The sequence below is a fragment of the Periophthalmus magnuspinnatus genome, chromosome 18 (genome assembly GCF_009829125.3).
Source record: "Periophthalmus magnuspinnatus isolate fPerMag1 chromosome 18, fPerMag1.2.pri, whole genome shotgun sequence".
In the NCBI taxonomy this organism is placed as follows: domain Eukaryota; kingdom Metazoa; phylum Chordata; class Actinopteri; order Gobiiformes; family Gobiidae; genus Periophthalmus; species Periophthalmus magnuspinnatus.
In genome coordinates, this window is record NC_047143.1 from 25316706 (window position 1) to 25339839 (window position 23134).

Sequence of the window (23134 nt, forward strand, 5' to 3'; positions counted from 1 at the left end):
GACGGTGCCTTGCGAGGTTTAAACGGAAACGAAAGGTAAAGTTAAATGAAACACAGATTTTACAGTGACATAACAAAGTCTTGACGAAAAAACAAAGCAAAACACAGAGTCAGAAACACAAAAGAGACGCACAAATATGACAGACTGGACACACACAGGTGAACTGCATCTTCTTAAATGGGGGGAGGCGGCTGAAGGTGGAGCGCAGGATTGGACAAGGCTGGGAAACAGTCGTCCAATCACAGGCGAGGGATCACACAGCACGATTACATGGGGGAAAGTAGAAGATTCAGGGACATCGTGGACAAATATGCACACATACACCACCAAAGTACAAAAAAAACAACAAAAAACAACAATTAATACATAGATGGAAACTCAAATACACACACTTATACCATAAAACACACATATACACATGTACACACACAGTTACTCAGTTTACCTTTTGTTTACAGGATATTTGCATTATAAAAATCTCTTTCACTTATTATAAATAGTTGAACTTTGCTTATTTGAGATGATCCAGCTCTAATAAGGTTTTACTCCACAATGAGACAATGACTTCATACATTTGAGCTCCTGATAATCCCACGATGAAAATAAAACAAATATATTGATCCAGTGATTAGGAGTCAATTTATTGGATATTTACCAGTGAAGGGCCAGCAGTTTTTTTTCCGCTGCTGTTAATCCTGCCAGTAGAATCTTTTTGTGAGATAAGAACCAGTTTAGTCAATTTGAAACATGGTTATTTAAAAAGATATGTGGGGAAAAACTAAATTCTTTTAATATTTTAGTTAGATAAGAATGTAGAGTTTTCCAAAATATAATGACATCTTTACAATCCAAAGAAAACATGCACATTACACTGTCTTTTCTACTCGTTAGACCCGCTCTGTCTCACTCCTGACATCACACCGTGTCCACTGTTCGGATCTGAACGAGAAGAGCCGTGCCTGTGCGCGCGCTCGCGGGATGTTGGTGTGTGACGTCAGCAGGACTAGATGCGGGCATCGTGAGGTTGAATAATAAAAAAACAGACACAGACACGCTCAGAGCAGGGGACAGAGACACGAGGGTCTGTCTCACACTGAGGGGACACGCAGGTAAACACAGAGCCGTTACGTCAGGGCTCTGGGGTTCCGTGCGCGCGTGCACCTGCTCACGCGCTGCACACGGAGCAGTGCACGCGGCGTGAGGAGGAGGAAGAGGAGGAGGAGAGAGGGGCTTCACAGGGGAGGATCTTCAGGCTTAGACCGAGGCGAGGGCGCGATGGAGAGGCGACGTAAACACTGAGCGCACGGACACGCCGCGGAGAAACGACACGCGCGCTCAACCCGCACGAGACCAGGCGCGTGCCGCAGGCCCCGCCATCATGACACCGGAGACTAAGTTGCGGCGGATGGGGTGAGCTCGGTCTCTGCTCCGCCGGGGAGGTCCCTGCCTTCGGACAGCGCCGGGGAGGGAGCCGCCTCAGCCCGCTGCTCGGGAGGGAAGCAGAGGCAGAGGAAAGATGCGGGCGGAGGAGGACACGGCCGCAGCACAAGAGCCCATTTTGGAGGAAGGGTCAGGACGAGAGCAGGTAACAAGGACATTTTACCCAGACTAATGAGCGTCAGGTGTGTCACGAGGAGAGGCGTGCGCGCGTCCTCTCAAGTGCACCAGGGTGATGTAGACATATGCATCTGTTTTCATATGTTTTCACTGTCAGTGTAGATCTCTAAATTCTGCAGAGTGCCTCGTCTGCTCTGCTCTGTCAAAACACAGTCACGTTTTCACTCTCCTCCTCAGCGTGCAAGGACACTCCGGACTCTGGCCAATTTACAGCCAGACCAGGGTGTTCCAGACTGGCACACAGATGGAGCACTCCTGTTTTATCATCTATTATAACATACTTACTACCAGGGCCGGTCCCAGCTTTCAGGGGGGCCCTCAGCTGAATTTGTCTCTGGGGCCCCCTCTCCTCAGCTGTTGGTGATTCACTTTTGACACATTATAATTATTCTCTCATCACCTTGACCAATTGTTTTTGTGTTTATGTGACTAACATCAGACTGAAAACATCCAGAATGTCACAGATACTACAGCCACAAGAACAGTAAACAAACATGTAAGGGGGTGAAATTCTAGCCACATTTCTGTTAGATTTTAATGTGTTCTAGTTGGCGACAGTGGTCTTACATTTACAATATAAAGGATCCTTGCACCAGTGTAAACACAAAGCTGCCCTCACCTCTGCCCGACTCAAAAACAAACGTAGCAGCAGCAGATATTTTGCTTTTATAGATGCAAAACAAAAGTAATTTGTTATTAGTTTGAAAATCCCTCTCAAACGCTGCAGTAAACGCACAAGCCCTGTATTATATTATTTTCAATGTAAATGTTTGGGCTGTTGGGGGGCCCCCTGCTGGCCTCGGGACCCTAAGTAGCTGCTTAGTCTGCTAAAAGGCAGAACCGGCCCTGCTTACTACATGTTTTTAACCAGCACCCCCAAAGCACATATCAGGTGATTTCTCTCTATAAACATGCAAAGAATATATGTTTATGCTAGTTTTTATTCACAGACTAGCTTAAAATCTTATAAAAAGGGAGTATCCTTCGCTTTGAGGGTTGTCACACTGCCATGCACCTCGTCACATGCACCGTTGGCGTGTGAGTGGCACCATCACTTATTTATCATGAGAAAGGGACGAGTCATGGCTGAATAATATAGAGATTTCTGTTGCAAAAGACGATATAATGAGACGACTGGGAGCTCAGGATGTGGGTTTCGCCCTCGGTCCCTGGAGTTTACGCTCGCTTTTGGCACATGTGGGGGAAATCTGTGTGGGTTAAATATACCAAAAGAACTACTAAAATTTGCGGTGCATTCCCGGTTTTAAAAATGCAGCGTTATAACATTTAGATTTTGCATATTAAAATGTTTTCTACCATCATTTCTACCACGTCCTGCTATATAAATCTGTCTTCATCTATTATGGAAATAAATAAGCAGGCAAAGTTACATTATTAATATTTTAAGCACGATATTTTTGCTCCAGGCCTACACACAAATCTAACTTGGGCCCACTCTGACACAGCAGTTCCTCTCTTTGAATTTAGCTTTTTATCTCTGTTTAGTAGACAGTTGTTTCTTGCTCAAGTGAGTTAGCTTTGTTCTGGTCAATTAGCTTTGTTCTTGGCGGCTAACTGTGTTCTAATCAGTTAGGTCTGTTCTTGTCAGTTAGCTTTGTTCTGGTCAGTTAGCTTTGTTGTAGGCGGCTAGCTTTGTTCTAATCAGTTAGCTTTGTTGTAGGCGGCTAGCTTTGTTTTGGTCAGTTAGCTTTGTTCTATTCAGTTAGCTTTGTTCTGGTCAGTTAACTCTGTTCTAATCAGTTAGCCTTGCTCTAGTCAGTTAGCTTTGTTCTAGTCAGTTAGCTTTGTTCTGGTCAGTTAGCCTTGTTCTGGTCAGTTAGCCTTGTTCTAGTCAGTTAGCTTTGTTCTATTCAGTTAGCTTTGTTCTGGTCAGTTAACTCTGTTCTAATCAGTTAGCCTTGCTCTAGTCAGTTAGCTTTGTTCTAGTCAGTTAGCTTTGTTCTGGTCAGTTAGCCTTGTTCTGGTCAGTTAGCCTTGTTCTGGTCAGTTAGCCTTGCTCTAGTCAGTTAGCCTTGTTCTGGTCAGTTAGCCTTGCTCTAGTCAGTTAGCCTTGTTCTGGTCAGTTAGCCTTGTTCTGGTCAGTTAGCAGTTAAGCCTGCTCTAGTCAGTTAGCCGTGCTCTAGTCGGTTAGCTTTGTTTTAGTCAGTTAGCTTCGTCTACCTATGTTTAGTATAGGTACTTTTACTGCTTAGTTTAAAATACTAAGGTCACATAGGAATAGAAAAGAAAATACTACCATTTAATGTTGAAAATCACTTTTTATCATCTAAAGAAAGAATGTTTTTATTATAATTGTGGTATTGGAATCGGTATCGGGTCTATACTTTAGCATCAAAATCAAGCTGGAAATTTTAATCTTAGTATGTTTATGTGGGCAGTGGGTTCGCTAACATTTTTGTACTTAAAACATAACATCTCAAACACAGGATATAAAAGCACGTTCTAAAACTAATACTAATTGCCATCACTTCACAAACAGTGGAGCGCACCAGCTAATTGTGGCGTTAAGTGTGTGGTATAATGTAATTCAATGAACCCAGCCTGCCGCATTTGCCTCCATAACTCGCTCTCATCCTTTTCCTTCTCACTCCCAATCATGCTGCCTTTATCCTCCTCTCTCCGTGACTCTCTCGTTTGCTCCGTCACGTTGGCTACACCCTCATATCTGGTTGATTTCAGTATCTTCTCTCCCACGAGGCCGGTGTCAGTTTCTAACCGCTGATTCCAGTCTTTCCAAAAACAACCCGGTGACACTTTACACCAGCGTAAAGTGGCTTCGTAAGGCGTTAATTCCCAACAACCTTAATTTTGCCGTTGAGTAAACACAAATTCGCCCACGTAAATGTTTACCGAGGTATTTCCCATTCCAAGTGAACTGAGAAAAAACTGAACCGGATAATTGCGGCGACAGGGCTAATAGATACCTGCCATAGAAAACGAACGGCGTCTACAATTCACTCACTTCATTTGCCTCCCACATGCTCCGAGGGCTAATTATAGACACTCCAGGCACACCTAGTCATCCGAGTCTTATAAGCAACCGTGAGGAAAGCAAAACACATTTCCTGTAATGACACGAAGAGCCGTTTGCAGAGAGACACAGGTGCAGGTGAACAAACGTGTGATTGGAGAGACGGATGGGCAGACCGGGACATTTTTCTTTCTTTTCTCTCGGCCCGACAGCAGACGTTAATAAGAAACACGGTCTGGAAAATGTATCACGGCCCCGCGATGTGACTTTCCAAACAAATACTGAATAATTGAGGTTTGTTCAAGAAAATATTCGACTTCACTGTAATGATGGAGAGCGAAGGTGCAGCAGGTAGAGCGTTTGTCCTTTTGATTCGAAGATTGGCGGTTCGAATCCCGCTCTTGACGTAAACATCTTTGCTTGAGCTGTCAGATCCATTGATCCACAGGTTGGCAGGGCTGTTGTTGTGTCCTTGGGCAAGACATTTAACCCAGCAGAAAAGAGCAATATAAAAGCGTGACCAGTTACCATTTTACCACAGTCATATCCTAAGAACTACACTTTAAACTGGATCTTGTACCTTATCCTGTTTTGTTTTTTTGTTGTTTTTTTTAACAAAAACTGATTTTTACTGCAAAAACAACAGGATATATATTGTTAATTTTAAAAAGTATGCAAGATTTTTCACAATTTGAAGACAAAGATGGAACTGACCTTATTCTGCCTCGCCCACTTTTCACATAAATGCAACTAAACCGCGCTTTCTTTGTAGTAGCGCTTCGGTTTTGGTGTTTCGGTGCTAGAATATTATATAAAGTAGGTTGATTTGTGTCAAATGTTCAATGGTTACGCGCAAGAACAAGTCAACACTGCACCGATTCTCCGCGAAGCTTTTATTCGCTGTCCAAATAAGAAGCTCCGTACAAAATAATACAACCCAAATGACAATGGCGGCGCCCACGGCAAATTCCAGAGTAAGTCGAACAAAAAAAACTGAGGGGCGGACACTTATAGACACTTACACATTTAGACAGTTGGAGGCATTTGCAAACAAAATCTATATCCCACTGCTCAGTCACTACTTGGCCTGTTCCTTTGACCCTCCCCAACATTTCACGCAGCACAGTCTGAAGCACATCTTCTTCCTCCCACATTTTCAGTGTAGGAGTATTGAACTACTTCCACCATTTCAAAATTAGCTGTACTCATGTCGCAAGTCCAGTTCTTATCGCTTTTCTCAGACACGGCTCTCGTCCCCCAGTAGACACAGCCTTGGTGAAAAGCAATTTAAGCATGAAAGACGTGATTAATTTACTTGACTGGTGAAAACATGGCTGCCAATCTGCGCCAACGACCTCGAGGACCACCCTGCCCAAGGAAACGGCAACAGGAGACTCCCTTCTGATTATGAGACGACCTGTCCACCGCTGTATTACACTGTGGATGTTTTATTATTATTGTAGTGTAGTACTAGTTCTAATACAAAGTTATATTGAGAAACACAAGTACAGTTGTCAGTGTCTGTTTCATACTTGTTAAAGTTTTCCATCTACACGGAGAGAGCGGCCCAAAGTTCTTTCGCTTACCAGCTGTTTCTTGTTCCAGTTAGTTAGCCACGTTCTACCCAGTTAGCTTTATTCCAGTCAGTTAGCCCTGTTCCAGTTAGCTTTTAGCGCCAGTCAGTTACCCATAGTCTACTCAGTTAGCCTTGTTCCAGTGAGTTAGAATTGTTCTACCCAGTTAGCTTTGTCCCAATGAGTTAGCCTTGTTCTGTTCTGTTAGCTTTGTTCCTGTCAGTTTGCTTTATTCCAGTGAGTTAGCCTTGTTTTCTGTCGTTTAGCCTTGTTCCAATTGGTTAGCCTTGTTTGAGTCGGTTAGCCTTGTTCCAGTCGGTTAGCCTTGTTCCAGTCGGTTAGCCTTGTTCCAATTGGTTAGCCTTGTTCGAGTCAGTTAGCCTTGTGATAGTCAGTTAGCCTTGTTCCAGTGAGTTAGCCTTGTGCTACTCAGTTAGCCTTGTTCTAGTCAGTTAGCTTAGCCTACCTATGTTTAGTACAGATGCTTTTGCTGCTTAGTCTAAAATACTTATTGTATTCAAATATCAGCTAAGTCAGTCAAAGGTATTATGTAGGATGCCCTTCCTGACACAATTCTTCCCCGTCGTCAGAAATATCAAAAATCAGATACTAACTGATACTAAAACTAGTATCAGAACTAGATTCTATTTGAGCAGGTATCAATACTAAAAACACCACATTCGCAGGATAGAAATGAACGTTTCCTGATGATCTTAAGAATGAAGTTGAGCTGTGTCAGAACAAGTTTACACCCTGTGGAACAGAAAAGAAAATACTACAATTTAATACTGAAAATCACACTCTACTGTCTAAATTTACCCAGACCTATTTCATTCCCATCTATTTGCCGTTCAGACCAGGATCACAACTGTCCTCACGCCTCCTCCTCTGCTCCTCTACAGCCGCCATAATCGGCTCTTTAGATTCTCTCCTTGCGTGACTTTGAGCAAATGGGCGACGTGCAATACAACTTTCCTTTGATGAGGCCATTTAGAAACGTGCCGCTCTGGAGACGAGCTGTGAGAGTACGATGGGACCAGCTGCTTTTTTTTTTTTTACTTCCATTTCATCCAGCTCATACCATAACCGCCCAAGTCATTCTGAGTCAAACCGAGTCTCATTTCACTCTCCAGACTTTGCTGCGTCTCTCGGTGTCATTTGCTCCGATCTGAATGATTTTTACAGCCGAAAAAACATGTAAAACCTCCACAGTCATTGTATTAACTGGCATTATTATTATTACCATATTTTCCGGACTTTATGTTGCACTTTTTTCACAGTTTGGATTGTTTTTTTTCTTCATTATTTTGCATTTTTTGGCTGGTGCGACTTATACTCAGATGCGATTTTATACGTGAAGTATGTTTTTTCTTCATTATTCTACTTTTTTTTTGGCTGTGACTTATACTCCAGCGCGACTTATACTCCAGAAAATAGGCTAGTTTATTCGTTTGTTTTTATACTTCCCAAAAATCATTTAAAAAAAGTACAATTCTGCTGTGAATCGAACAATTTTTGCTGCTCCAACTGTGAGTCCGTCAAAAGCAGGTCTCTTAATGAAATCCCATAATCTCACTTTACCGAGCTCCCTTTCACTCATTAAAGGGCTCATTCGATTGTGACAGAGAAAATGAACTGGAATAAGCGCCGTTCTGTTATATAATTAGTGTTTGACATTTCAATAGGTCCCAAGGGAAAGAAAGACGGGGATATTCAGAGTAAAGTCACAGCTGTGTGGAGTATCCTGTGCCCCCAGCCTAAATACTCGGTGGTTTGGAGAGAAAAGCCTTACCTGATTTGTAACCATGAGTGAAACCTGAACTGTTTCTAGCAGGAAGTTGCCTCTGTATGTGTCACGTATAACAAAACGCCTTTCAACATGTTCGTATTAACCCTCTACATGATCCCTGTGTTTTTATTTCACTATTGTGTCTGTAAGTCAAGATACGAACATTAAAAACGCACAAATCAGGTGCCGTCGTTCCCTGAGGTCGCACCCGCTAGCGTTAGCAGCAGGTTTGATTGACGGCGTTGCTAATGGCCCGCTCCCTTGCAACAATATTATGACAATCCAACAGAAATGTGCTAAATTATGTCTAAATGTATTGGTTGTGATTTATTGTGTTATCAGTCAAATGTTAAATTCTCCACAAGTGCAGAAATATCATTTTATTCTAATCTGGGATCTTAATACATTAAAAAAATTAATAAAAAATGTTAAAAAATCATCCGATGTTTTTCCCGCATATTAATTACAGCATTTATTTATTTATTTATTCATTCATTTATTTATTTATTTTTAGATACAGTTGATATTCAAATTTGACACATTTAAAAAAAAAAAACATCTACAATATTATCAGTATATTTTAAAATAATGTCTGCCGCTAATCACTTCATTTTATCATCTTCTTTTGCGACGTAAAGGAGTAAAAGATGTTTTCCTGAACTCAAGAGAACCATAATATTAATGATAATGTAGCTCCCCACAGCAGAACTTTAAGAACTGAAAGTGACGTGTAGATGGAAGTTAAAGACGTAGTACAGATGTTTGTGTGATCTTCAGTCGTCCACGTCTGATCCATCATAAAAGCCAAAAGTAAAATCTGTCAACTGGACAAAAAGTGGGAGGATTATCCAGGTCGCTTCATCAGTTCTGGTCAGATTACTGCTGGACACTGCCTTATATCATGTATAACCCCATCCTCAGACCCAAAGCAAACAAAGACAACAAAGGGGACAATAGAGCTAGCCAGTAGGCCCATTAAGGCTGAAAGTGTAAACATCAGTGTAGTTAGCTCCTCCCTTCAGATAGATTTAAGGCAGTGTCCAGCAGTAATCTGACCAGAACTGAAGAAGAGTCTTGGACGAGCAGAGAAACATCTTCACTTCTACAACTTTTTGTCCAGTTGAGATTTAACTTTGGCTTTTACGACGTAGTTCAGACGACTTTTGATTTCATGGAGCACTTCTAGATAACTGAAGGAGAAAATAAAATGAACCTTATTATTTGGTGCTTCTATTATTTGCATTTTATTGCTCTGTTTCAAATGACATCACAACATTCTATAGATCACATGTGTCAAACTCAAGGCCCGCGGGTCAAATGTGGCCCTCTGCATCATTTTATATGGCCCTCGACAGGGTAAATGAAAAGGTTTGATGGTCTTAAAATATTGTTTTAGCAGGAGATACGCAGTTACACAGCCATATTTTTATATCTAGGCAAATCCATATGCAATATTTGTAACTTGAATAAGTAATAAATATAGAAACAGTTAATTAACAAGTTAAAAAAGTAGTTATTTATTTTACATTCGACCAGAGCAGCCATTTTGTTGATGTGGCTCTTGGTGAAAATGTGTTTGACGCCCCTGTTATAGATCAATAAAATTTAAGACAGATTAAGGATGTTAAAATAAAATAGTTTGAACGTTTTTGTCTTGGGTCTAGTCACAAATAGAAATGATCAAGTTCAACATTTGTGAGTTTATTTTTTGGATATTTCATGACAAAGTACAGTGTTATCAACAGGAAAAACTGGCTCTTACGCCTCCATCTGGAATCTGAAACACACTAATAAGATTTTTGAGGCACCGATCCAGCCTTTTCAGCTTCGATACCGATTTCAATATTATAGTTTTAAGAATCTGTCAATACCTGATGTCAACCAATACCAGTTTAGAACGAAAACAACATTTATTTAAACAAAATAACATAAAACTGCTCCAAATGTGTTCTGTAGCTGTTACTTATTTCACAGAACAACTTTGTGTAAATCAAAGTTCAAACATTATGAGACTTTCTGGGCCGATTATGACCAGTAAATAGTCTTATTACATCAGATTATATGTCTAAACGGGATATCGATGAGCCGATATCTGGGCGCCGACGTTCGATCCAGCAAATTTTTCAATATCGAAACGCTGCATCTTTTAAATAAGATCAAATACAATAGAACTGAACTGAACTAATGTGGAATACCCTGTTTCTTCTTCCTATATTTGACAAAAACAGCATCAAAACGGCCACGAAAATCCCCTTTAAGAAATATCGACAGTGAAAAGCGATAGAGCAGAGGCATCAAACTCATTTTCACCGAGGGCCACATCAGCAAAATGGCCGCCATCAAGGGCCAGATGTGACTGTGCGACAGGATAAATGTCACTAAATGTAAACAAATGTCAAGTAAAATAAATATAACGACTTTTAAACTTGTTAAATAACTGTTTCTGTATTTATTAGTTATTAAAGTTGTAAATATTATGTGTCTGTGTAACTGTGTATTTCCTGATAAACTGACATTTTTAAAAGTGTGTATCTGGTCAGAACCTTCAGCTCTGCTTAAAAAACAGACTTTTAATTATTGGACAGTTTGTTGTTTTTCTTGAAGGCTGACTTGTGCATACTTAGCTCCATGTTTGGTGTCAAAATGTCGTTTGATTGGACCGACCGCGCCTCATAACACAAAAAACATACAGATTTTCTCCTTAAAGCACAAACTTGTATTCACCTTTAGCGTCTTTCTTGAAACTGCCTTCCACGCCGACAGTTTTCCTCTTCCTGAACAATTTGGGATGATTATTTGCAAATAATCTCATTAGTTTATTGTCAGTGCACACATTAAAGCAGTTTAGACTTATTTAAAAATGACAGTCAAGCATTAATTTATCTTCTCACGGGCCACATAAAATGACATGGCGGGCCGCATTTGGCCCCCGGGCCTTGAACATGTGCTATAGCAGAGGTGCTCAGACTTTTTCAGTATGTGAGCTACTTTTACAGAGGCAGATTACCGTAATGACGGTAAAATATTTAGATAGCCCCATGTCTCCGCTTTGAGACGCCGTTTGAATTTACATGAGAGCACGACTGGGCGGAGTTACGCTGCTGGAAAGTACGCAACCCGCTGTATCAGCGACGATAGGATCCGACGCTATAGGGTTAAACTAACTCACGCTTGTTTATGCAGCGCCCATGTGACCAGGGTCAGGTGTAATCTGACTGTCCTGTATATTAGTCATGTGACTGGATGGATGACGGGACGTGATCTACTCAAAATGCCATCGCGATCGACTTGTAGATCACGATCGACGTAATGAACACCCCTGTGCTATAGAGTATCGTCTCTGATCAGTCTGGTGGTCTTCCTCTGACCTCTGGCATCCTCCTCTTCCTCTGTAAACCTAAGACACAGCTGCGGTTGAAATCTGGACGTCAGCAGTTTCTCAGATGGACTAAGTTTGCGTTGCATCATGACGCCACACTCAGTGCTCCCAGCCCTTTATTTAAGCTTTGTCGACCATTTTGGAGACTTTAAACTGGCTGTTTTTGAAGTTACAATGCGATGAGTTGACAGAAGGGTTGATCTGGTGAATTTGTGTCACATGATGCAACAAGAAGCAGGGATGTGCTTTCTGTTTTTATGTTTGTAATTTGAAATGTGGGACAGATCAGTGATATATATCTTTAAAAAGTTCATTCAATTTATTTTTGCAAAGCTCAAAATCACAACAGCAGTCAGTCGGCTCTTAGATCTGAACATGAGAAATGATTTAACCAACAGAAAGTTAGAAAATCGACAATGAAACAAAGTGGTCAATAACAGACAAGCAGATCAACAGAAAACGAGCAAATGTCCCAGAGCGCCCCCTGTCCTTAGACCCTGCTCCTCGGCAAAGGAAAAAATCCAAAAACTCAGTGGGAAAAAGAGAAACTTCAAGGAGAATAACAGTGAAGAAGAAATCCACTTCCATGGACTAAACCAGGACTAAACCAGGACTAAACCTGGACTAAACCTGGACTAAACCTGGACTGAACCAGGACTAAACCTGGACTAAACCTGGACTAAACCTGGACTAAACCTGGACTAAACCTGGACTAAACCTGGACTGAACCAGGACTGAACCAGGACTAAAGGTGGACTAAAGGTGGACTAAAGGTGGACTAAAGGAGGGCGAAAGGAGGGCTAAAGGAGGGCTAAAGGAGGGCTAAACCAGGGCTAAACCAGGGCTAAACCAGGGCTAAACCAGGGCTAAACCAGGGCTAAACCAGGGCTAAACCAGGGCTAAACCAGGGCTAAACCAGGGCTAAACCAGGGCTAAACCAGGGCTAAACCAGGGCTAAACCAGGGCTAAACCAGGGCTAAACCAGGGCTAAACCAGGGCAGGCAGCTGCAGATGTGTGCAGGACTAATGCACATCCATTTGCAGATAGAGTTGAAGATTGCAGGGCCAGAGCCGACTCCTCTGTGGGACAGAGAGGCCTCGTGGTAAGATTCTGTTCAGGACTGTGTAAACAACTCCAGGAGCATTAAAATTTGAGAAGAGAAGATATGAAATTCTTGTTTTAGTTTATCAGTTTATATATGAACATGTCTGTAGAGCTACTTAAGTTTAAATTTCACGTATCTGTAGTTGACTTGAGTACATTTTACAGCGTATACTTTTTACTTTTACTTCACTACATCTGAGAGCAGTATCTGTACTTTCTACTCTACTACATTTTTGAACAGGACTGAAAAGTATTTTTATTATAGTTTTGAGACCTGCTGAAAAGGCCGAGGTTTTATTTTTAACATGTTCATAATTTGAGCAAAACTAAAATATACAAATTAAAACTGTAAAAAAATATCAACTCATTTGTTTCTGTTGAACAAAATTCAGCTCAAATCTTTCTCAAAATCACCACATTTGAAGCTTTATTAAAGTCAAAATATGCAATAAATACTTAACATTTTTAAACAGGTACTTTAATACTTCTTCTTAAGTAAAAGCACAGATACCAGAGCAAAAAATACGCAAGTAAAAGTAAAAAGTATCACATGAAAAAATCAACTTAAGTAACAAAATGCAACACTTGTTCCAATTTTACTACAGGTAGATGTTTCTATATAAAACTGGACATTTTGTTCTTTGCAGAGGACATTCTGTGATGTAAATATCGCAGCGTTTGTGATTTGATCTTTACGCCAACTCAAATAGTGATTTCTGTTCCATTGTATATTGTGGTGCTCCTGTCACTGTTAACACTCGGCTCATTGTTCAGTGTGCGACAGATGGTGGGATGTACATTGTTCTTTATACTAGAGGGAATTTTTGATCACTTTTTTTTCTGCAACATGATCAGATTTGAGCTATACGGGGTTGAATTATGAACTAAAACTATACAATCTAATTAAGTGTTTCATTCTGTTTATTTATTGCAGCTCGTGTTTTTTAAAGGTCCCACGTTACACAAAATGTACTCTAGTGTGTTTAATCCATGTTCTAACACCGTTACCTCCTCAAAAACATACCAGAGTTGTGTTTTGTTTCATTCACACATGTTTGAGTCACACTTTATTATTCGTCTGTAACATCTCCAAACTTCAAAATGCTCCGTTACACCTTGTGATGTCATCAAGTGGTAGTTTTCAAGTTATCAGCCGCATTTTACGTTTAGCTCAGTAGAGATTTGCATTTCCCAGGCTGAAATGATCCAACTGATTCTAGAAATGAAGGTGCGTGGAGTTTAAAAACACACTGAAGCACTTCCTGTATCACCACACGATGACATCACAAGGTGGAGCAGAGCGTTTTCAGCTTGAGGAGAAGCTTTAAACATGCGTGAATGAAACAAAACACAACTCCAGGTCTGTTTGTGACGAGGAAACGACATTAGAACAGATCAGAAAACAGCGTAATATGTTTTTTTTTTTTAATATTGCACATTTAGAACACATTTTTGTGGATAATTGTTGTTTTTTGGTTTCAATATTATCGTTTACCATCTATATTTACGTACGCACTTCAAGTTGTGAAAAGGACTCGTCATGTGGTCAGTGTTATGTGTGATCATGTCTGAGCTGCACTCGTCCCCACACAACCCAGTCCAGGTGAATCACAAAACGCTCCTAAAATAACTCGGCGTGTATATTCCTCCGCTTTATTTTTGTTTGAGAATATGTTGATCTAAACCGCGCCCGGAGCAGCAAAGCCACCCTCTGTTCTAATGGTCCATTTGTGCGAGAGGAATGAGTCACTTATGGCAGATCGGGGCTGGAGGCGACTCAGCCGTTTCACACTCGTACACAGTGGAGCTTTTTATTGTTTCTGCTTCTCTTTTTGGCTCCATTGATTCAGAGAAAAGTTCGAGCAGGGACAACATTTGGGAAAAGAGATTGCGCTGAATGAACGTGCTCCCCCCAGAGGCCGTCCGCTCCTGGAAACGCCTCGGAGATGACGAGTAAACGAGTAAACGAGTAAACGAGCTGCGTTTGTAACACGGTCAGAGATAGTCCTGGGTCATGTCATAGAAATAAATAGACGTTTTTTTGTGATTTTTATTATCCTTTATTAAAAAAGTGCAGTGGTGGAAGAAGTAGTGAAGGAAAAGTAAAAGCATCACATGAAAAATCTATTCAAGTAAAAGTACTGAAGTGTCTGTTTAAAAATGTGCAAAGTTTATCGTTGACGTTTATGTTAAAAATCACCATCTGTGGACTTTTTATTCTTCTGCTCAAAGCCTAAATGTTCTAAATGTAAATTCAGCACCAAAAAATCCTCTTAATGATCTGTTCACGATGCTTTTTAAACTGGAAAACTACACGGTCCTAATAAAGGGAGATATAAATATTAACTGTAATATTAAATTTGGGAAAAAGAGTGAAACTTTGAAGGACCTTTTTCAATGGCCTTGATTCAAAACGTCTATTATCAACTGCCCCATATTTAATTTAACAAGAATATTCATACCAGGATAATGGAAAACGGCCTGAACATCAAGATGGGACAACAAAAAATCTAAATAATTTCCGGACAATATTTAAATGACTTTTACTTGCAAGAGTTTTAGAAAAGTTAGTTGCAAATTAAGGTACAATTTGTCTCTTTTGAAGTTAATCAGGTTTCAGAAAAGGGCAGAGAACTGACATTTTCACAGCCGTTGACGACAAACTCGATTGTGTCGCTCTGTTTCTTGATTTAACGAAAGTTTTTGATTCAGTGGATCATGGAGTCGTCCTGAAGCGTCTGAATCATTTTGGATTTGACAATACTACATGTGATTAGTTCCAAAATTATCTTTGAAACAGAACACAGGAAGTAGTAGACGGTGAGTTTAAATCTAATTATTTTACTGTAGGCGATGGAGTGCCCCAAGGCTCCATTTTGGGCCCGCTACTTTTTACGGTATTTATTAATTTCATTGGTTGCCGTTTAAGAGAAAGCCTCATACATTTATATACAGATGATGCTGTTTTGTTTGTGCTCCCTCTGCTGCTCAGGCAAAGTCTAAAAATGTAAAATTCCCTCAAAAATCTTAAATGATCATTAAATATAAATAAAACGTATATGATGTATTATATGTATATGATTAAAAAAAACAAAAAAAAACTATAGCTATAAATCTGGTTACACTAAATTTTACACTGATTGAAATAAATGAATGAAATATCTTTGTTTTCAGCTCGACGAAAACATATCCTTTAAAATACACACCTCAGAATTATATACGAGTTTAAAATCTAAATTCTCATCATATAGAAACAAATTTTCCCATTGAATCACAGAAAATAAAGTGTTCACTGCACCTTTCTCTCTGCTGGATTATGGAGATATAATTCACACGCAGACTTCAGCCTCCGGAGTGAAAAAGTGACATGATATGAATTTTCTGCACATAAACAAAACAGACGTGAAATGAAATAGGACGGAGGATGACGTACGGCCGACGCTTCACTACGTCTGACTTTTGTGCCCGTCTGTAGTGAAAAGGGACAGGGGCGCGTGTCACTCTCTGCTCTTTATACTCGCGGACAGAATTACAACTGCAGCGGACGGGAAAGACGGGAGAGAAAGGAGAGAGAGAGGGAGGAGGGAGGCTGCAGAAGGAGAGAGGAGGAGGAGAGAGAGGAGAGAGAGGAGGCAAAGGGAGGGGGGGGGGTATCTGCTGACAGGACAGGCCCACTGGAGGCGAGACAGAGGACATCAGTGTCAGCCAACACTTTTGTCATCAGCTTAGAGAGTCAGTCTTTACTGCATTTTCTCTCTCTCTTTCTCTTCTTTCTCTGTTTATAAAGTCGTGTTTGTTCTGCTCAAAGTTGGAAATCTACATAATCAACGTTAGAGCTGCATCGAATGATAATTGTGCTAATCGATTTTTGTATTTTTTATTAATAAATGAGTTGTTAGAGGCCAAAAGAGAATGAATAACAGCACATTAGACCAGATAAAGCTGCTGGTTGAGAACATGGACACTGATGGAGGAGAATTACAGACAAATAATGTTTTTTCTCTCAGGACATGGTGTTTTTGGAGTCTGTATATTCCAGATAACGATTGTTCGATTACAAGTTTAGTTCACAATTGAAGTCCTCTTGCACAGAGCTTTCATTCTTGTGTCTGAATCCTCTGTAAAATGTGTTTTGAACTCGATTTTGTCATAAAAATGCTCTGTTGTCGTGTGATCTCAGGTGAGTTTTGTTTACCTGCTTTACATGTTTCCGCTCCTCGTCCTGTCTGTCAAAAACAACTGTTATTTCATAGATAAAGACGAAGTTTAAATCTCTCAACTGGACAAATCGTTGTAAGAGTGAAGACCTTTCGCTGCTCGTCCAAGACAGAATGAACCTTTCCCAAAGTTCACACATCATTTTCAGTAGCTGTTAATTTCATTTTTGAACAGAGCAATAATTGAAATCCTGATTTTAAAAGTGATGACCTGCTCCACTTCAGTGTGATCTGTGTATTTCTCACACAGTTGTTTCACACGGACATTTAAAAAGCAGCAGACATCGCACATGAGGCGGGTGAATGAGAGTAACCTGACGAAAAACAAGCAGCAAAAGAATCCCACACACTCAAACCTAAGTGTAAGTTTATTGTGTGCAGCGTTTCTGTCCTGCAAAATGCCCGAAGACGACCACACGGCTGAAACACAACACGCTATAAATGAACTCAGAGACTTTAAAGCAGCTCTGTGTGAACAAGTCTCTCCATGGACCAGCACCAAAGAACATCTCCCACATGAGCCACAAGAACCATCTCACATGAGGAGGACGTAAGGGACCCACCTGATGGTCCTGGTTTAGTCTTGGTTTAGTCCTGGTTTAGCCAATGTTTAGTCCTGATTTAGTCCCATTTTACCCAATGTTTTTCCTGGTTTAGCCCATGTTTAGTCCTGGTTTAATCCTGGTTTAATCCTGGTTTAATCCTGGTTTAGTCCTGATTTAGTCCTGTTTTAGCCAATGTTTTGTCCTGGTTTAGTCCCATTTTACCCAATGTTTTTCCTGGTTTAGTCCTGGTTCAGCCCATGGTTTAGTCCTGGTTTAGTCCTGGTTTAGTCCTGATTTAGTCCTGGTTTAGTCCTGGTTTAGTCCTAGTTTTGTCCTGGTTTAGCCCATGTTTTGTCCTGGTTTAGTCCTGGTTTAGTCCCGTGAGACGTGGCCTCGACTTTGACAATATTTAAACCCAGACTCAAACGGTTCTGTTTAGCTGCTGTTTATTCAGCGTTTTCCTCCAGTTTTATCCTGATTATTTCTGTTTTGTTTGTGTTGTGATGTTAATGTCTTATTCTTTGAATCACTTTGAATATAAATAGTTCTGTACAGATAAACGTCCCTCTTTTCACATGTTGGCGTTGTGTTGTTTTTCTTTCTCGTTTGCACTTGACCAGATGGAGTTTGAGTCGCTCTTTGCTTCTGGCTTTGACTGTGACCTCCTCGCTGTAGAACAGTCCAGAAGAATCCTGCCGTGTTGTAAATTATTGACACAGGCTCTTGTTGGTTGAGTAGAGACAGAGGCGGCGTCTGTCTCTGCTGCTGCTGAGTCTGAGAGCTCTAATATGATGTAGTGGAGTGAGCCCGGTGCACTTAGGCACACCTCATGTGTGTGTGGGGCGTATCTGTTACATTATGAGGACTCGGGCCTGTGTTCATGGGCCTCAGCGTCCTGTTTGAAGCAACATCTGAGGATCATTTAACCATTTGAATGATCTGGTAAACAAAAGAACTCACGGATATACACTGGAGATGTCAAGATCTTTCATTTCATCGATGATTATGAATATTTAGATCACGATGTGTAATAAGAACAAAAGTGTATGTCTTTGTCTGTTTTAAGTCACGTTTACTTTACTTTACAGATAATGTGGTTTCATGAAGCTGGTCACAGAATGGTGCTTTATTAAAGTGAATCAAAGCGAATTTAAGGATCTCGCTGTTGTTTTGTTTATGGTGTCATTTATCGTGAATAATCTGAACATTTTTATTTGATATCTTGACATGCTACACATTATAGGGACCAGACTTGTGCCTCTTTTTAATGGGACAAACGTTAGCACCCTGCGTGAATGCTTTAACATCAGATCAACAGTTAAAAGTCAAGATAGTGGTTAATTTAAGTTCACATCAGGGTTATGGTTAACGTTAGACGAGCAGCGACTGTTTAAGGTAAAGCCCAGACTCCAGGAAGTGAATAAATGCCAGCGTAATGTCCCCTAAAAGCGTAGAAACCCAGCGTGTGTGTAAGATTAGTGGCACTTAGGAGCTTTAGCTGTAGCTGTGGACGGAGAAACGCTTTCCTCTGCTGCAGACCTCAAACTACACGGACCACCGCACACTGGCTTAACAAACGGTTTATGTGGTTCAAAGTCAGCAGGGGCAGAGCCAGGAAAGAGAGTTCACATATTGTATTTGACATAAATGGAGTTATGACATTCACCAACTTCAAAAATACTGGTGTAACTTTAGAGGGAAAGGGAGAGTTCAGCTTTAATAAGACCACTGCATTGAATAAGTGTATAAAAAAGTGTATAAAAAGCTTTCATGTTTGAGAATACACGTTTATTTGCGGCAGTTACCTTCTAAATCCACATCCTAAACCCTGTATCATTGCATTTATTTTATTTTTTATTTAAATAGATTATGTTTCCAGACAAAGGTTCAGTTTGTTTTCATGCCTGACTGTTTGGACGCCTCACTGTGGTCACATGATGTTGCTGTGACGTGTCCGATCATCTCATTTAAACCGTTTTTTTCTTCAGGACAGTTTCCCAGGTGTGTGAGAGTAAAAAGGTCCCCTCGTCCCGGTGTATAGTCCCGTGGGCATGTTTCCGTATGATCAGGCTTGAAATTAAACAAACCGTGGTCTGAAAAAATCTAAAAGTAAAAGAACAAAAGACCAGGTGACCGTCCTTGTCCCGTGACCTTGTGCCTGACTCCTGTCTCGCTCTGTCCCTGCAGCAGAGGCCCCAGCAGCAGTCCCTGGCCTCGTCTCTGTGCAGAGAGTCCCATTGGAAGTGCCTGCTCCTCACCCTGCTCATGTACGGCTGCTTTGCCACGCTGGCCTGGTGCGCCCTGTGTCGTGTGCCGGTGCTGGGCCCGTCTCTGCCTCTGGGGGGCGACGATGATCCTGCCGCCGCTGCTTACTACAGCGACATGGTGCACCTGGAGAGCCCCTGCTCCAGTGGTTATGTGTACATCCCTCTGGCCTTCCTCGCCATGCTCTACGTCGTCTACCTGGTCGAGTGCTGGCACTGCTTCTCCAAGACCGCCATGCTCGCCCACGCAGAGTTTCAGGTACAACACTAAACTGATCAAAGGCTCGGAGAGATGGACTGTGGTTCTAAGCATCCAGAGACGTTTGTTATGTTCAAGAATCACTTTTCATGGAGCTCATTTAAGTGTTCCAACAGCAGGGGGTGCTCTTAATGTGTGTTTCTGCTGGTGTTTGAGTTTCTGTAATGAATGCCTGACCTCAGGCTGTCTGTCTTTGCTCATTATGAGCTTTTCCCAGAATTCTTCACTTTACAGGCCGCTCCACCTCCACATTTATTTGACTTTATTCATAAGGCCCAAGGGAACAGACTGTGCTTAATTATAATGAAATGAATATTTGAATACTTTGTTCAAGCCATTTAGCATCGTCCAAACACCGAGAGCTTGGCTTTGATTTTTCTACTGTAAAGTTAAATAATCCTAAACCTTTGACCCTTTCCCCCTGCAGGAGGTGTACGAGCGAGTGCAGCGCCTCCAGCAGGCCACTCCGTGTATTTGGTGGAAGGCCATTAGTTATCACTATGTGCGTAGAACCAGACAAGTGACGCGATATCGCAACGGAGACGCTTACACAACCACACAGGTGAGACTCAAACACGTGAACTCGTGTGCACGACCGTCTCTGCTCTGTATCTGCTCCATTTATCATTTTGCATGCTGTAATAATACGTGCCGTGCATGTTTTAATTTCTCCCATAGTGCAGTATTACGGGGCAAACAGCTGTGCGCAGTAAGAAAATACCATTCTCTTTAGACCTTATGCATTTAGAAGTTGTTTTCTCATACCCACATTACTCTGTACATGGTTTTAACAGTACTGTGTGTACTGTGTGTACTGTGTGTACTGTGTGCCTCAGGTGTACCATGAGCGCGTCAACACTCACGCCTCCAGCTCGGAGTTCGACTACGCTCGCTACGGCGTGAAAGACGTGTCCAAAGAGCTGCTGGACCTGCCCCTGCACCCGGCCGTGCGCCTGCGCTTCACCAAGTGTTTCAGGTCAGACCAGCAGGGGGCGCACTACACAAGGACACATGTGGTGTACTAATGTGGAACATTAACTGTGTTTGTGCTCGTGTAGCTTCTCCAGTGCCCGCGCTGAAGCGGCCTACCTCACTCAGGTGAGTTTAAATGAGTCATTTATCCTCAAAACTATAATATTCATAATGTTGTGTTTGTTCAGCGAGCGCGCTTCTTTGGAGAGAACGAGGGTTTGGACGACTACATGGAGGCACGGGAGGGGATGCACCTGAAGAACGTGGACTTCCGGGAGCACATCCTGGCGTTCCCGGACCCGACTCACCCGCCCTGGTTCTCTCGGCACAGGCTGTTCTGGTTGGCCTCTGCCTTCCTGCTGTCGTGGCCTCTGCGCGTGGTGTCGGAGTACCGCACGGCCTACGTGCACTACCACGTGGAGAAGCTGTTTGGAGAGGACGAGGACTCTGTGGGGGTAGGAGGGATGGGGGGAGGGGTGCGGGACGGGGCAGACACTGAGAACGGCATACACCCCGGGGGCGTGTCCATCGGGATGGGCCTGAACGGGAACAGCTACAGAGCCATCTCTCGGGTCAACACTGTGGACATGACGGAGCTGGAGTGGCACATCCGCTGTAACCAGCAGCTGGTGCCCAGTTACTCTGAGGCTCTACTTATGGACCTGGACTCCAGCGCAGGCACCAACCCCACAGCCAGCACTCCTCTGTCGGGCCCCGGGACCACCCCCCTGCAGCCCCCCCACCCTCCCGCGCTGGCTCTACCTGTGCTTTTCAACTCGGCCTATCTCCTGCAGAGCTGCCCGCGCTGCCGCAGGACGACCTCCAGCTCCAGTCTGCCGTCCAGGCTGAGGGCGCCCATGGGCACCACCGCCCTGCTCAACGCCACCGTGGCCGGCATCCGAGCGGCGGGACAGGGGGGCGCGGGGGCCGGGGGCCGGATGGTGCTGAGCCGCAGCGGCTTCTCTTTGGGACGTCTGGGCACCGGGCGTCAGAACCTCTTCCACTCCAGGAGCATGGGCGGAGGACTGGCCGGCGGCAGAGAGGAGGGAGGGGGCGGCGGCGGCGGCAGCACCACGGGGTTTTTAGGCATCGGCTCCAGACAGGGACAGGACAATGAAGAGACCAGAGGCGTCCTGGAGGGAGAGGGGGAGGAAGAGGAGGAACAGCCGGACGAAGAAGTGCACACGAGGGAAGACAGAGCGAGGACGGGACAGGAGAGAGAGGACGAGACAGAGCAGGACACTTCAGACAGACAGGACGGGGACAGAGAGCGCCCCCCGTCCTACCAGGAGGCCTTCTTCTTCCCTGTGCTCATCATCCACGGAGAGGAGAGCTGCCACGCAGACCACATGTGAGGGACATGGGACACGCTCAGAGCAGCTCACAACCACAAAGAGGGACAAAGAGAGAGAAGAGTGAGAGGAGGACGGGGACAAAGAGAGAGAGAGGAGGACAGGGACAAAGAGAGAGAAGAGTGAGAGGAGGACGGGGACAAAGAGAGAGAGAGAGGAGGACGGGGACAAAGAGAGAGAAGAAGAGGGAGAGGAGGACAGGGACAAAGAGAGAGAAGAGTGAGAGGAGGACGGGGACAAAGAGAGAGAGGAGGACAGGGACAAAGAGAGAAGAGTGAGAGGAGGACAGGGACAAAGAGAGAGAGAGAGGAGGACAGGGACAAAGAGAGAGAGGAGGACATGGACAAAGAGAGAAGAAGAGTGAGAGGAGGACAGAGACAAAGAGTGAGGAGGACAGGGACAAAGAGAGTGAGGAAGAGTGAGAGGAGGACAGGGACGAGAGAGTGTGAGGAGGACAGGGACAAAGAGAGAGAGCGAAGAGGACAGGGACAAAGAGGTAGAGTGAGGAGGACAGGGACAAAGAGAGTGAGAGAGAAAGGCAGGGACAAAGCAAATGTGAGGAAGATGCGGACAAAGAGTTTGAGAGAAGGAGAAGGACAAAGCGGGCGTGAGACGACGAGGTGAGAGGAGCACAGGGAAAAAGTGTGAGGAAGACGAGGACAGAGTGTGAGAAGAAGAGCTGGAGAGGACAGAGGAGCGCAGTGGGTGGACTGTATAAACGGCGAGACGGGGACGCGCAGGTTTAAGGACACCATCAGGAGACGGGAGCTGACTGTGAGGCTGAGATGTGGCGATAGTGTCAGGGCTGAAGGACTCGAGAGCGGAGGAGGATTTAGACGAAAGAAAAGAGTTTTAGACCAAATCTATGCAAGTAAATGAGTAGAGGAGGAGTTTAAAGAGCAGCTAGGAGAGACGGACCGAGCGATCACAGTGTGGCGTGGAGCTCAGACGGCCACCGGGGAGTCCAGTGTAATCAAATATTTCAATGTAATTTCCCTCATGCATAAATAACCCACAGAAAATCATCACTATAAAAGTTCCTCCACAGTTTCTGAAAAGACTCAAAGGG

At 43.0% G+C, this 23134-nt stretch overlaps 1 protein-coding gene across 1 annotated transcript; it reads left to right on the top strand.

Moving 5' to 3' along the window:
- Positions 1-1516: 1516 nt before the first annotated feature.
- LOC117386384 (transmembrane protein 151B) lies at positions 1517-22068 on the top strand. Its single transcript, XM_033983738.2, has 6 exons — positions 1517-1585; positions 19406-19741; positions 20169-20303; positions 20578-20717; positions 20800-20839; positions 20902-22068. The coding sequence occupies exons 1-6, from the start codon at positions 1517-1519 to the stop codon at positions 22066-22068; spliced, it is 1887 nt and encodes a 628-aa protein (XP_033839629.1).
- Positions 22069-23134: the final 1066 nt, after the last annotated feature.

Excerpts from the sequence above, each read along its gene's own strand:
- LOC117386384 (XM_033983738.2), top strand. The coding sequence starts at position 1,517 with ATGCGGGCGGAGGAGGACACGGCCGCAGCACAAGAGCCCATTTTGGAG. Across the intron at positions 19,742-20,168 it reads TCGCCCACGCAGAGTTTCAG|GAGGTGTACGAGCGAGTGCA; the intron begins GTACAACACTAA and ends TTCCCCCTGCAG. Across the intron at positions 20,840-20,901 it reads AAGCGGCCTACCTCACTCAG|CGAGCGCGCTTCTTTGGAGA; the intron begins GTGAGTTTAAAT and ends GTGTTTGTTCAG.